This window comes from Ursus arctos, unplaced genomic scaffold, assembly GCF_023065955.2.
Source record: "Ursus arctos isolate Adak ecotype North America unplaced genomic scaffold, UrsArc2.0 scaffold_26, whole genome shotgun sequence".
Lineage (NCBI taxonomy): Eukaryota > Metazoa > Chordata > Mammalia > Carnivora > Ursidae > Ursus > Ursus arctos.
In genome coordinates, this window is record NW_026622941.1 from 3,679,403 (window position 1) to 3,695,204 (window position 15,802).

The 15,802-nt window shown below is 50.6% G+C and overlaps 1 protein-coding gene across 3 annotated transcripts in view; it reads right to left on the reverse strand.

The window, feature by feature from the left end:
• The window catches only part of IQSEC3 (IQ motif and Sec7 domain ArfGEF 3), a 104,778-nt gene that overhangs the window by 41,306 nt on the left and 47,670 nt on the right, over positions 1-15,802 (reverse strand). For all 3 annotated transcript variants that reach the window (XM_026502689.4, XM_057303207.1, XM_044385305.2), the window contains one exon: positions 8,242-8,521. In XM_026502689.4, coding sequence (XP_026358474.1) covers positions 8,242-8,521 — 280 coding nt within the window. The remainder of the gene's footprint in view (positions 1-8,241; positions 8,522-15,802) is intronic.

Here is a 15,802-nt window from a genome sequence, read left to right on the forward strand (position 1 = left end):
GATTCTCACGAAGGTCACAAGAGACCTTTAATTCTGAAACCTGATGGTCCATCTTCCACCCTCCTTCTTCCTCTTTTGCACAGCTCTTGGTATTTTTATCACCTTGAAACTGTCCTCAGCTCTCATGACCCAGTCTACCTTGTTTTGCCTGCTTCCGTACAGGTCTTTAATCCTATATTCTGACCACAAAACCCCTAAGCATGCCAGTTACAAGTCACATGTGGGCCATCTTCCACTCTGCAGACACATCTGAATTATTTTCCTATGCACTTCTGGACATTCTGTGACTTCTATGTCAGACGTCATTAGAGCAGCCTCTGGTAACTGGTAATTAACAACTAATTAAGAGGGACGCTATCTCAGGCAGAGCATTTGTGGCAACTCTACAGTTGTCCTGCAGGCTAGTGTCTTCTCACCTCTTGTGTGAGAAACTTGTCCTCTATCACAACTTCACTCTACTTTAATGGACTGATGAACAAGCCTTAGGGGACATACTCAAGCCCAGATCTGCTTCTTCCCTGCTGGTTGACCTTGGGCAAGTTTCCTAACATCTCTGACTTTGGGCTTTCTTATCTGTTAAATGAAACTAATCCTACTGACTCTGTAGCTTGTTACGAGAATCAAATGGTTTCATATAGCCCTTGGCACATAATAGGTACACAGTAAGTGGTAGCTATTTGATGACAATGATGATTATGTGAATGACTCTCAAATTTCCATTCCTAGACTTGATCCTAGACTTGCATTTCCAACAGCCCATGGATCCCTCTGTTCACCTATACAAAGCCACCATCTTTCCCCACCTCCTTAAACCAGCTCTCCGTGATGACTTTATTTGCCTACAGAGCCTTAACTGCTATGCTTTCCAGGCTGGGAAACTTGCATTTGTCCATGGGTTCTCCTTCACCCCAGCCTCTGCATTTGTCAGCCTCAAAGCCTTTATTCCATGCACCCCTACCCCTAAAACCTTTTGCATCATCATGACCAGCCTGCTGCCATGTGGGGCTGTCTTTGGCTCCCCGCTTGGACCACTCTGGCAGCCTCCCCACTGCCTCCCTGCTTCTTTCTCACACCTACCATCCACCCTACATTATCCTCATCAAGGCTCTTGAAGAGCAGATGTGAACACAGGCCTTCAGCTTCTTGAGATCACTGCCCAAAATAAGTATAAATGCTTCCTTCTGGCCTTACGACCCTGCGCAATCTGGCCTCAGCCTGCCTCCCATCTTCTACTACTACGCCAAGCCAAGCCTGTGTATATACCGGCTGGACTTCTGCTCCTCCCCCAGCCCACACTAGGCCTTCCTGCTCTGAGCATTTGCTCCGCCCTGTCCCTCAGCCTGCGATGTTCTCTCCTTTCTTCAAGACCTGTCTCCGTGAAGCCGTCTCAGTCCCCCGACCAGACGGGGAGCTCCCGCTTCAGGTGCCCGCAGAGAATGTTGTTTCTTACTTCTCTTTGACACTCAGTTCTCTCTGCTAATCTTTGTGATATTTATCTGACCCATCCTTCCTTCTCTCCACCCCACCAACCCCGACTCCAACAGGGCATAAGTTCTTCGAGGTCTCTGATCCATGCCCAGCACCCAGCGCAGAGCCTGGCAAGGAGCAACTGCTCACTGTGGTATTTGAACTCAGTTCTTGGATCTTCTCCATTTGTTCCAGTGCATTTAACACAACCATCTCCCATTCATTCCAGCCTTGTGCTTGCTACAACCCCAGCCTGCACTGTCCCCTACAGTTTCTTTCCACCCTTTGCAGCCCACCCTCAATGTTCTCTGTATTCCCACAGACTGTACCTCACAGGCAGGATGGTATTATGTCTCCACATTCCTGGTGCCCAGCATCGAGCTAGAGCCATGGCTCGGGCTTAATAAATGTTTGTGGACATGAACTAAACTGAACTCTGTCCTATGTCCCAGGGGAAATAAAAATCTAGGGTGTCTTCCGGATCTGGGCTGGGAGTCAAATGTCGCATCCTCGCCTTGCTCCCCCCCCCGCCCCCCCGCCGCTCCCACCCACCAGGGCTCGGGAACTTGGCAGGGTCCCAGTTCAGCTTTGTATACCCAGCCAGGCCTTCCCTACCACCCTAACCCTTTTTTTTCTTAACCAGGGCCAGATCAGAGAGCTAAGAAAGATGGATATGGGGGTGGCAGGTGGCCCCAGGGAGGGAGGGGTCTCTGGGCCCACTGGCCTAAGAGCAGCTCAGCTCACTTCTCTCTAAACCCCATGAATCATGGGTAATTGTAGCCTCGCCTCCTCCCAAGAGAGCAATCTCTCAGCTTCTGCCAGAAGAAGAGGTGGAGAGGAGCTCGGGGGGTCTCTGTCTATCTAATGAGCCTCTCAGTGTTAATTAGAACGTGCTCCCTCTTTTCAGGTTGCCGCGGCAGCTGAGCCTGAGGAGGGCCGCAGAGAGATGGCCGCTAAGTCAGGGTGGGGGAGGAAGAGCAACTAGCTGGGGGGGCGGGTGCAGGGGGACTGGAGTGCTGAGGAAGGAGGGAGCCAGGCTGGGGTGGGGGGTGGCTTTCACACGTGAGCAAGGATTTCCTCTGATCCAAGATTTCCCAGCTGAGAATGTTAAAGCATTACATGGAATGAGCCTGCAGAACTTGGCAAGGGAAGGCTTACATGAGGCTTAGGAGCAGACAGTCTGAGGCGGGGGCCAGGGCGGGGGGAGCGGGGAAGAGGAGCCCAGAGATGCTAAGGGTGGTCCCCAAGGAAAGCTGGCCGGCACTGGGCAGGCTGTGACCCCTGCAACTTCCCAGTGTGCCCACTTCCCTGTCCGCTGTCCAAAATATAGAAAGTGCTCGACACAGCAGGGCACTGAGGCCTGCCTAGGAGCAGGGCTGCTCTTGGGAACCTCTCCTGACTCCAGCCAGTTAGGGGTGGGGGGTACTAATGCCTCAGCTACTCCTAAGTCACAGAGACTATCTCAGGTAGAGCTGCTGCTGTGGGAGCCTGCTTTGAACCCCAGGTTGGGCTCCTTGCTGTCTCCACTGCTCCCACAGTGCCCCATGCGCCGCTTCCTTGGAATCTATCCCTTCACTGTGGTAAGGAGACTGTGGTAGACTCTGGGTAAAATCAAGGACTGTGGAGTCCCAGCCTCGGTTGCACCAGGGATGCACACCTAGGGATGTGTCCTTGGATGAGTTCCTTGACATGGCTAAGCCTCAGTCTCCTCATTCCTAAAATGGGGGTAGCAGTAGTCCCTAACTCACCAGGATAGCATGCAGATCTGAGGAGATAATGCATAGGAAATGCTTAACACCTTGTCCGGCACGGAGTTAGTGCTGTTGACTCGCTAGTACTGGTTACATGTCAGCACCCACCACTGGAATGAGCTCCCTGACGCCTGGGACTATGTCTTTTGTATTGTGGTGGCTCAGGCCTTGCACATAGCAGCTGTGTGATATTGTTCCCTGAAATGGATGCAAGTGGACAGGACTATCTCTGATGAGGGTTGCCTTCACCATCATCCTCTGTAGGCTGGCCCTCTGGTGCCGTCCAGGGCCGTGGTGGGACTTTCTATCTTCGGAGGAGGAAGGAGCCTTAGATACTCTGGTACAATCCTTCACTTCACCAAAGAGGAAACTGAGGCCAGAGAGTTGGAAACATAACTACCCCTTCTCCCCTTGAGAGGTACCCCCGGGTGAGGCTGGACCCTGAGTCTTGGGTAGGGGAGATCAGTTGTAGAAGGGGCTCTGTCCATAAAGAGAGCATGACTTCCACCCAGGACCTGATGTCAGGGGCAAGGCCTGGATGCTACTGACCACAGCTGCATGGCCCCTGGCTTGGACAGCACAGAGAGCTATGCCATTTGGACATCCAACATGAGCTCCAATGGGCTGCTCATCAGCGGTGGCAGAGAACAGGTTACGAACTCCCTCGAGAGCCTGGATGAATTTGGAAATCACTCAGGTGCCCTATGTGTCCTCGCCACACCACTTTCCTCAAGGACCTCTCCCCCCAAAAGGGACCTGCATGCTCCCTCTTTGTTTCCCTAGGTTGTAGCCCCAAAGATCACTGTGAGATGAAGTGTCAGAGCTGAGGGCAGAGAGAACAGAGGATGGGAGAAACTGGACCAGAGGACCTTCCCACTGTGTGTGTATGGGGAGAAGCCGCAGGGGCTGGGTAACAAGGATGCCCAGGGGTGGACCCATTGTTTCTTTTCTTTTCTTTTCTCTTCTTTTCTTTTCTTTTCTTTTTTCTTTTCTTTCCTTTTCTTTTCTTTCTTTCTGTCATGTGTTCCTCCAGCATGGAGCATGTCCTAGGCACCAGGGACTGTGCTGGGTGCAGGGAAGCAAAGGTGGGCAAGAGCAGCATGTCATCTAACACACAACTCTAGGGAATGCTCACTCCTCACACAGACTATGAAGGTGTTCCGTGCACAATCTGCTCAACTCTGTGGCCGCCCTGAGAAGGACATAGTCCTTGCCCTTATGAGTGGGACAGCTCTCAGGTGGTATAGAGTCAGCAGTGAGGCCCTCCTTGAAAGCACACAGCCAGGCTCAGGGATACTGAGCTGAGATGTGGAGTATGAGCAGAGATCTCCCAGGTAAAGTGTGATGGAGGGACAGGTGGGGAGTATTCCCAGCAGAGGAAATAAAATCTGTCAATGCCCAGAGACACAAAATAGCACAGAGATCTGGAGCAAGGCAAATAGGAATGGCTGGAACCCCACATGGGAGCGGGGCAGGAGATGGAGTTGTGTTTGGTGGTAGAAGCACCTGGAGAAGTCTTTGTCCTACACATGGTGAGGAGCCATGGAAGGCTTTCAGACAGCAACATACCATGATCAGATGTGCTCTCTTTCAAGAGGACTCAGCGGCAGAGTGGAGATCAGGTTGGAAGAAGCCCAGCTCTAAGTAGGGGAAACTGTGGGGCTCTGCCAGGGGTTCAGGCAAGAGATGATGGTGGCCTACCCTGGGGTGGGGACAGTAGGGTTGGCAGGAAAGGGTGGGGATTTGGGAAAGAGTGAAGATGTAGCATCAGTGGGGGTTGGGGATGGAGCAGATGTGGAGGAGAGAGGAGCCACAGAAATTGCCTAGGAGTCTGGACTGGCTGATGGAGCAAGACTGGCGGGTTGGTGGACTAGGGAGATACTGATTGTCCAAGATCCTTCCAGTCCAGTCCAGATCCAGTCCAGTTTTTGTACAGGATTTGTGCAACTGGTGGGACTGGCGGCATCAGAATACTAAATCCTAGATCTCAAAGAAACCTAGAGCAGAGTCAAGTCCTGGCCCCAGGCTTCACACAACTCTCCCTCTTCAGCTCACTTAGTATATTCCCCTTTTCATCCTTGACCATCTTCTTCATGTCAGGCACTGCCTCAGGCACTGGGGATATGATGATGAATAATAAGTCATGTGCCCTGCCTTCAAGAAGGGGTCAAGTCAACAGGGAATGAGGATATAGGGCTGAAGGGCTATGACTAGGAACAGTTGGGTGCTAGGGGATCATAGAGAAGGGGCATCCAGCACAGCCTTGGAGGGCAGGGAAAGCTGGCAGGAGGAGGGAGGAGAACCACAATTCTGTCCCAAAGTAAGAGAAGGAGTAAATAAGACCAAGTGCCAAGTGAGTACGGGAGAAGGAACGTTAGTGGTAGAGGCAGAGGGAACAGCGTGTACAAAGCCCCAAAGAAATAGGAGGCAATGGAGGCCCAGAGAAGTTAAGCACCTTGCCTGAGGTCACACAGCTCATTTGCAGAAGAGATAGGAGTTGAGCTCAGTCTCTTAAAAATATGTGCCATATTTTTAATCAGTTTTCTCTAGCCCCTCACTTTTTGCCCTCTTCCTCCCCCACTCCAGCCTATGCTTGGCCAAGAGAGATACTCAAGCCAGGGGAGTTCCCTGAGGCTGGCTTCACTCAGCATGAAGGCCCCTGTCACAACCTCTACCAACCCTCACCCTTCCCACCCCACTCCTGCTGGCCCAACATGCAGACCCGTCTATCAGAATTATGTCCACTATAAAAAGGTCCATGATACCAATCAGAAACCTGTACAACTCTCCATATGACACTGTCACTCAGAATTAAACTAATTCTCCTGCCAAAGCCAAAGCATGGGTTTCCCTCAGTTTTATTGACCAGATACTCCTTAAATTGAACAGCACCCTCTTTGGGGGGCAAGTAGGGACCATTTTTTTCTTCTTGTTACCTCACTCTCTTGTTGCTTTGCACATCATAGTTATTCAAAAATTATGCATTCGGTGAGCTTTTACTATGTCCAAGGCACTCTGCGAGATGCTGGAGGAAGGGTATAAAGATGGATAAGAGATGGTCTCTGTCCTCAAAGAGCATAGTCATGTGGAATTGAGAAGACTTCTTCTCTGGGCCAACTGACCACCCACATCACACTGTAGTGTTCCAGACGCACTGTCTGCCAGCCCCTGCCTGGGCATTCCTGGTAACACAGACACACTACCTCGCAAGCAGGGTGTTCCATATTTTTAACAGCTCTAATTGTTAATTGAGCTAAAAGCTTCCTTTCCTGTAGCTTTCATACGTTAGAACCACTATTTTTGCCTGGAATGATAGAAAATATATCTAATCCTTTTTTCACATGCCAACTCTTCCATATTTAAAACTTGTTTTCATCTACAATTTCTCCATATGACTCCAGCCAATCCTATTTTCCTTCTTAGGAGAAACTTGGAATCCTTGGGATCTTACTTCTCTCTTAAGTGAAGCCCCAAGAATCAAGGATAGGCTCCAGATGGGCCCTCACCAGGAACTCGTGTGGGGCTGCAGCCAGCTGCTCCCTTATCCAAGGGGCTTTATCTACCCTTCTGTGAAGGCTGATGGACTTACTTCTTTGGCAGCTGCTTTACTGGTTATTAACTCCTTTTGAGCTTACAATCAACTGAAGCCCTAAGGTCTTTCTCCCAGGACCAAGCCTGCCCATCTTATACTAATGCTGTGGGCTTTTCAAAGCTAAGAAAACTGTAGATGTTTTTCCCTATTTCATTTAGTCTGTTTCACTTAAATCTTTACGTCCGGTTAAGATTTTTACAAAATCTTGGATTCTATCACCAAGGTATTGGCTGTACCCTTTCAGCTTTGTGTCATCAGAAATTAGTGCCTTGTCAAAAACGGTTGAACAGAACAGGATCAAGGACAGTGCACCACTCAACTCCCCAGGAACTGGCATTGATGAAATTGGCATTGATGGGAAAATCAACGTATTTTTGAGAATTCTGTTTGAAAACAACCCACTTGGCTATACTGTCATCTAATCTACTTCCTATCTTGTCCACATATAGATCATGGGAGATTTTGTTAAATACTTTACCGACAGCTGAATGAATGTTCCACCTACAGCTGGCCTTGATGCTGAGGGAAACTGAGGTTGGTATGGCCTGACTCAATCTTAGTGACCTTTCTACTAGCTTTCCTTCCCAAGACTCACTTTGCCCATTGAGTTAAAGAATGGTTCTTTAGAGCCTACACACTGTAGAGCTAGAAGAGACCTTGGAGATGATTCAAGGTCTAATTCCCGATTTTGCTGATGAAGAAACCAGTGCCCAGAGTGCTTAACTGGCATTCCCAAAGTCAAAAGTTAACTAGAGCAAGACCAAGGATTGGATCCTATGTCTGTGGCTCCAAGTTCAATGCTCTTTCTAAACAATACCTAGTCATGATGTCTTTCTCTAAGCATATGCACATGAGTACACACACACACACACACACACACACACACACATGGGATTTGTTCCCCAACAGGAGAGCTTTGGTTAATCTTGGGAATCCTCAATCTCATTGGAGGAGACCACTGTCTTTGCACCTCATTTGAACCTATGTGTGCCTACACATGGGGCTTGCCCCTCTTGTGGGCATGTAAGTGAGGCTATCTCTTCTAAGCAGCAGGTGGAGGTAGGGGCTTCCCCAGAGAACAGTGGACCACCTGCCTCAAGGTCTGCAGGGGGTGGGGGGAGCAATTTAGGCCTCCTGCGCCTGGCAAGAGGAACAGAGCCCTGAACACACTGCCCAGGGGACTGGCATTGCTAAGGCATGACCCCTGCCGTGGAAAGGCTGGTTCCTGACAAACTGGGCTACAGGGAAGGGCAGAAGACTTAGGACTTAAGAAGACTTAAGACTTCTCTCCATTTGGGAGAACTAGTGGCAAAAGAAGGGTACCTACAGCAGAGGTGGGCCCAAGTGGGGAGATCCCTGGTACCCTGGATAGCCCCCGAAGGCAGGGCCCCTTCACCACCCTCCCCACCCCCCCTTGGAGGCCCTGGGTACCTGTTTATTCTTTAGGTCAAGGGAGAGCTCGTAATCGGAGGCGTTAGGGGCGTGGGAGCAGAGCGCCGTCGCCAGGGCAGGCTGCTGCCGGCCGGGGGAGGCTGCGTGGTGGGAGCCAGCCCTCGGGGAGGCACCCCCCGCCCCCGGCCGCTCCTCCTCCTCCTGCAGCTCCTGGGCTTGAGCCTTCGGGGCATGGGCACTGGGTCTGCCGGCTGCCACCGCCGCCGCTGCCACCACGGAGTCCTCCATGCCCCCACCGGCCTGGGCGCAGGAGCCATCACTGTGAACAGAAGGCAACGGTGCTCGGTTGGGGGAGAGCGGGACGGGGTGCATGTGGGTGCGGGGGGAGGAGAGAGACTGGGCACTCTGGCCTGGCCTTTGGGGCAATGATGGGCCTTTCTAGTGGTGGGGGCTTGTGGGGTTGCCTCCTGCCATCACTTCTAGGGAGGGGCTACCTTGGCAGGGAAGAGCTTCAGGCAAGGAGGAGAGCCTGCCTTTGAGGAGGGTAACGCCGGGCAGAGGGAAGAAGCAGTTGTACTCAGAAGCAGTGTGGTAGAGTGGGGAAGAGTAGGCTGCCCGGGTTGGAATCTGGACTCTGACGTATTAGCTGTGAACAGGCTATTTGACCTCATTCATCTATAAAATGGGCACAGTAATAGTAGCTACCTCATAGGGATGTTGGAAGGCTGGAGTTAGTTAAAGTTCTTAGAACAGAGCCTAGCTCCTGGTCCCTGCTCCATGTAAGTGTTAACGATCATCATTATCAGTCATCCAGCTCCCTGACCAGTGGCTGAGGCAGCTGGAAAGAAGCTGATTTACACTGAACCAGCTCCATATTTACACTGCCCCAGTGACTGTGGGGAAGTAGTGATGCTTACAGGCTTGGCCTGGGCATAAAGCCCCTCCAGGCTGGGTGGTCACCAACTTTTTGGGGCTGAGTCTGTGAAGAGGAGGGTGCTTGCCCTGCAGGGTCTAGGGAAGCATCTGTTCTTGGCTCCTGGCCCCTCCTCCCCTCCCACGGAGCCACCAGCAGACTGAGCCCTAGCTGCTGCCCACCTCCCTACTCTAAGAAGATACCTGCTGGCTGGAGCCCCCACACCCAGCTTGTCCTGGGGAATTAATACACTCAGGTTGTTCCCCTCCCTGGCTAGTCTCCAAGTTCTGCACCCCCCAAGGCCAAGTGCGAAGTCACCTGTCCGTGAAGCCTTTCCGAGTGAGTCCAGCTGTAACTGCTTCTCTGCAAGCACACTAAGAGCCGTGGTTGGAGAGTCCCTTCCTATTTCACAGGAGGAGACGCACTGTGGCTATAGCATGGGCTCAAGTCCAAGTTCTACCCCGATGTGGCTTCAGTTAAGCTGGTTTTTCTCTGAGCTCCACTCTGGTTGTCTCATCTGTATAGTGGAGTACGAATACCTATTTTATGAGGTGATGGTGAGGGGGAAAGGAGTCAGTAGGTGTAAGCTGTTTAGCACACTGCCTGGCACAGGGTAAGTGCTCAATAAGTGTTCATTTTTATTTCTCCATCCATCCCGCCCTAGCAGCCAGGGCCTGTATTCTATTTTTCCCTGCTCTCCACTTCATGCCGGGCAACTGGTGAGTGCTCAGTTAATACTTGAGAAGGATTAATTGCAGGGAGCACAAGGGCTACAGGGATGGCCCCTACAGAAGACAGAGGTAGATAATCAGGACTGGAAGGGACCCTGAGGTCATCTAGTCCAGCCCTCCAATCTCTCTTTTGTACAGATAAGGAGCATGGGCTCAGGAGGTGGGTGGCCCTGGTCAGAGAGCCAGGCAGCATTAGGGCTTTCTTCTCCAAAGGCTTTGCCTCCATGTAAGGTGCCCCAAGTCATGCCAGAGAAGAGACCTCTTCCTGTTGCTTCCACCCAACTTTGGAGCCTCCTGGTACTAGAATAACCACACATGGGTAAATAATTCTTTCACTCCATCTCCATCTCTCCTCCCAGCACTCTTCGGCCTCATCACCTTCATAAAGGAGAGCTCTTTGGCTAGCCCTAGCAACAAGGAGCCTCAAATTCCCTAAGGAAACCCTCCTTATGCATGTTTCTTTGCTCCATCATTTCTTGTATGGCCATTAATCAAGGTGTGTAGTTGACTGAGCTCTAGACATCTGATATGTCTTTTTCACCAATATCACTAAGAGGTTCTTTTTAAGACCTGACTTTAACTCTTGTCATAGGACTTACCTATTCTTTCCACTGGCCACACAGAAATAGCTCTTCCCTTTCCTATCACAACCTACCTCCAGGGAGCACCATTCAGTCTCATCCATCTCTTCTATAGACTATCCTTGGTACTAATGCCCAAGCCTCCTCACCCAAAGAGGTTTTCCAGACTCTTTAGAGAACTGGTGGCTACTTGGGGCTATTCGGAGTTGATGCCCCCAAATAGCAGTACTCAACTGATGGTAATGGAGGCAGGTAGATAAATACCCTGGCTTCCTCGTCCCTTGAGGAATAATCCAAGACCCATTCCACACCATCTCCCAAAGATGCCCAGCAGCCAAAGCAGTGACTTGATCATTAACGAACATGTACTGGCTTCCTTCTCTTAATCTCCCACTCCTACATTGGCACTTCTTGGAGTCACCTTGTCCCAAGTAAACTACTTGTGTTAAACCAAAACAAATGTTAAAAATAGCCTTCTTTGTGGTCCACCCTTCTAGATATAGACAGACTCCAAGGCCGCCTCCTGAACTCATTCATAGGACCTGGGAATTAGGAGACCCCTTACTGTCATCTCCAGCACATACACATGCATGCATACGTAAACACACACACACACACACACACACACACACACACACACACACACACAAACACACACAGATGCATACACAATGCTTCTAACTAGCTCTGTGGCCTTGGGTAATTTGTTCTTCCTTCTGGGTCAGTTTCCTTACTTGTCGTATGATGGGAGCTTACTTATCCCTAAGCTTAGAATTCTGGGAGCTTGGATTCCAGTGCCAAGGCCAGGCCACCAAAGCCCACCAGCCCCAAGGTTCCATGCTCTCTGGCTGGTAGAACCATCTCTGCCTTTGCCCACCTCTACACAAAGGGACTGAGACTGTGGCCCTCCTGAGTATATGATGAAAAGTATTAGGAAGTGGACCTTGTCTTTGCCTTCTCTCCTTAGACTTCTCCACAGTCTTATGTGGTACAAGGTGGCTATTGGAGACCCAGAAATGCTGTCATCAGCATGGCAAAATTAAAGTTATATAGTGGAGGGCAAAGAATATCGGCTTTGGTGTCAGAAAGACTTGGGTTAGAACCCTGGTTCTGCTACTTGCTATGTGACCATGGACAATTTACCTAACCTCTTTGTGGCTCTATTTCCACAAAACGGTCATCCTAATAATTCCTTTGCAAGGCTGCTGTGAGGAATAAATATAGCTTGCAAAGAACTTAGTATAGTACCTGGCACAGAGTAGTCCTTGAGAAGTGGTGACAGCAGTGGTGGCTGTATTCTGAGCTGGAAACCTACAGCATGGAGTCCCAAAGGAATCCCCAGAAAAACAGCATGGAGAATTCCTATGTAGAAACGGTTCTCAACATTTAGCTACCTCAACCTTCACAAAACCAAAACAGTAGGGTTTTCCAATCATATCTCATGGTCTTTCCCAGACGTCTAGACTAACTCTCATGATCTTTAGGGAGAGAAGTGAAGGAGAATTGGTTTCTCAAGGCTCCCTCCCACCTTGTTCTCCACCCACTGGAGCAACAACATAGTGAAGGGCCTTGGTCTTGGATGTCACCAAGTCATGGGATCCATGATCTCGGAATCCATACATATTTACCACCTAGGGGCAGGCCCCTTGGCTGTACCAGCCACAATATGGGGCCTGCCCTAGGCAGACATCTGTCCAATGCTCCTCGTGTGGATTTGTCTTTTAGTCACTTAGGGAGCAATGAAATAAGACCTGAGTACTTAAAACCTCTATGTGATGGCTGAGCATCAAAATAGTGTTCCCAGCCTCTGTTTCCCTCTATACCCCATCTATAAAAATGGTCCAAAGAAAGAGGTTAGAATATTCATCCTAGCTGTCATAGCTTGGAAGGACCATCTACTTCAACTTAGAGACCAACTATTTCAATCCTAGTCTCATATGGAACCGGAAGCCCAATGTTCCAGTGCCCAGAACATCACTCTTCTCAAGACAGGCTGTGACCCTTAAGTGTCCAGAGTTGGCTGGGCTGACCTTACATCATGAAGTTCTATCCCTAGTGGGTCAGATTTCAGGCAGCCTGGGATTTGGGCAGGAATCACGTGAATGGGATTCACTCTGTGACATGCATAGCTTCCTGTAAGGAGAAGGGAAGGAGAGAAGGGAGAGGGATCCTGTGATCTTTAGCTATCTTGGGCTCATTATTCAGCTGTGGAAGCAGATTCCTTGAATGGCAGCCCACTAGCCTGGAGAAACTTAGTGTCGTTGATGGCGTAAAGGAGATGCTAGTCACACAAACATTTCCTGGGTTGGGATGCCCGTTCAAGAAGGTAAAAAGAATGTGGACGGCACCAAAACAAGAGGGTTCTGCGAAGGCTTTGGTTGTGCCCACATGACATTAGGCCAATACACACACAAGGACCCAGGCCATCCACAGGGTTAATTCCACCCATGAGAATACAGGATGTGAGCATGCAAATGAAAGTCTTTGGGAAGCATGGGGGAATAAGTAATAAGTAGTTGCTCAGGGGAATACTACATGTGCCCAGGACCAGAATGACCTGTGTGTTAGAACTGAACGTCACATCAGAGAGGATCGCTCAGAAGCTGACTTGTGCTCAGAGGGATGATAGGGGCTTGCATAGCATGATGTATATATGACTCCCTTGGGGTTCCAATGACCACTCGCTCCTGTCTATCATCCCTGCTACCAGAATTGACTTCTTAAAATGTAGATACTTTAATATCAATCCTTTGCTCAAAATGCATCTGTGACTTCCCAATACTCCTGAGATAAAGTCCACTGGCGTGGACTTATGAGCACTAGTGATCTCACCCCAACCTCCCCTTCCAGCCACATTTCCACTACTCCACTCCAGGCACACTGAAACTCTCCCCAGATCTACCATGCATTCTCAGACCACCATGCCTTTCACGTGACCTCCTTCTGCCTTGCAATGCCTTCTCCTCTTCATGCTCCTACTCTTCTACCCCTCCTTTCTCTGCCTCATCAACTCTTCCAGGACTCATTCATTGCCCCTGTTAAGAGTCAGTCCCACCCTCCAATGTGCTCTAATAATTCTTGGCACTCGCCTCTATTTCAGCGATGATCGCTTTGTGTTCCAATTATTCAATGATGTGTCTCTCTCCACTAGACTACGCCACGTATACCTTTTTATCACCGGTGCTTATCACAGTGGGCTGGCTCATAAGACATGTTTAATAAATGTTAAATGAAAAGATAGATGGCTGGATGGGTAGATGGATGGGCATCATTTAATCTCTCTTACTTTCCCAAGGGCAGAGGTACTAAGGGGGGCTCAGTGATGCACCGCCCAGACCCTCCTTCAAGGAATGACTTGTTGTCCAGCTCTGGCAGTGCTGTTGGAGCCTGCCCTCTGCCATCAGCCCCATCAGTCCAATCAGGGATGGTCTCAGCTGCATGGAGCTCCTTGGCCCAAAATCACATCATTCCTGGGGCAGTCCAAATCCAGTGACTGATTAAGGTGAGGATATAAAGGTTCAGCCATTTTTACCCAATGTGGGGCAAGTTTGATAGGTCATTCTCATTTCAGAGCCCGCCTGGAATTGGCTGGGGCTTCTGTTGGACCCCCATCACTTGGACTTCTCCTTTTGCCCCATGCTGTGTTCCTGCCTTTCCTTCTATGGGTGGTGATCTCAAGTGCATCCTCTAGTAAACATTCGGCACCCTCAGCTCAGACTCTGCTTCCCAGAGAACCCAATCAGTGACAGATAACTAGTTTTCTTTCTTCTTCCTTTTTCTCCTGACAGCCAAAATTACCTGGGTCTGCCTGCCCACTGACCCGTAGAACCTTTCCCGGTTCCCAACGCATTTGAAAGAGCTCTCTTACCACAGAGTTCATGCATGCCAAATTTTACCTCCACATTCAGAGGCTTTAGAGACCCCACAGACCCAGGCTAAAAACACTATTCTGATGAGAAGACTTGGCTTATCTTCCATATGCTGAGGACTGTGCCAAGGGCTATAGGCAGCTCTGGTCATACAGAGAAAGTGTTTGGGTACCACCCGACACAGAGCTTTCAGACACTGCTTATTGTTATCCTAACACGGATGACATCCTCTTTCACAGGTAAGACAGCTGGAGTGGAGTGAGTCCCCTGGTTCTGCAATTTACTAGTTGGCTGACTTGGGCAAGATACCCAACTTTTCTGCACCTCAGTTCCCTCCAGAGAGTGAGAAAGAGAACATGAGCTCATAGGTGGGTATGCTGGCCACAACGGGAAATGCAGCCTTTCTATGAGGACAGAGTACGAAGGAGGGCATGGGATCCTGGCATTTGTGCTCACATAGCCCCTGCCAGGGAGCTGACTCGGGTCAGCTAGTGTCCTCCCTTGTGCCCAGGCAAGGCCATGTTTCCCACTGCCAGGAGCTGGAGGGACAGGAGTAACTGGTGCGCTGCGTGAGGGCTGGGAGAGGGCACTTCAGCCCACGCTGCCCTACCAGAGGCTGGCTTGGGTGGTGGCCCTTGGCAAGAAGGTGACGGAAGGAATGAGGAGGCCCCTGGAGGCCCAGCTTCTGAGGGTCTTGTTGGTGTTGAGGGTGGGGGGCCGCTGGGGGAGGCTGTTTTCCCTCCTGTGTAACAGAACAGTAATTACTAGGCGCCTTGCTAGGAGGGTTTGGAAGGCTGAAGGACTCCTCAGGCAGGAAGGAACCCCAGAAGGCCTGACCGATTGCACCACATTAGCCCAAACTCTGCCAGCCTTTCTTAAAGTGCTTCTGGGACAAAGAACCTAGGCATTTTGCAGACAAAAGCTAAGAACATGCCTCACGTATGAAGATTTTTCAGCCATTACTGAAACACTTCTTTTTCTCCCGTGTTTGAATCAGTAGGGTGGTGTAGATGGTCAGAATAAGGGCACCGAGCAAGGGAAGCCGAACGTCCTCCAGGTCCCAGGTGCCCCTGGGAAAGCTGAGGTGCGCAGAGGGCCGGGGCTGCACACAAAGTGGCCCTGCGCTCATTCTGAGGGCAGGCTAGAAAACGCTACGTGAGGTGGTGGCAAGAGCACTGGGCTGGGAGTCGAGGTCCAACCTCGTCTCTGCCCGCAACATTTGGTATCACCTTAGGCCCACCACTTCTCTCTGGACTTCTGTCTCCTCTCACGAAATGGACAGTTTGAGCAAGCTGCTTTGCCATCTGGAAGGAGGGAGAGGCTCCACTTCCCCTTCCCTCTCTGTGGGCCCCAGGCCCACACTGCACCGTCCCTGCTCAGTGGCTGGGCTCTGGCTCCTCTGCCCTCAACACCCAGGACGCAGCAGAAGCCTCCCCTGGCTTCCCTTACGACATCGATGTAAGCCAGCACCTGCCCCAGCGAGCCCATGGCTCCCTGACCTCCATT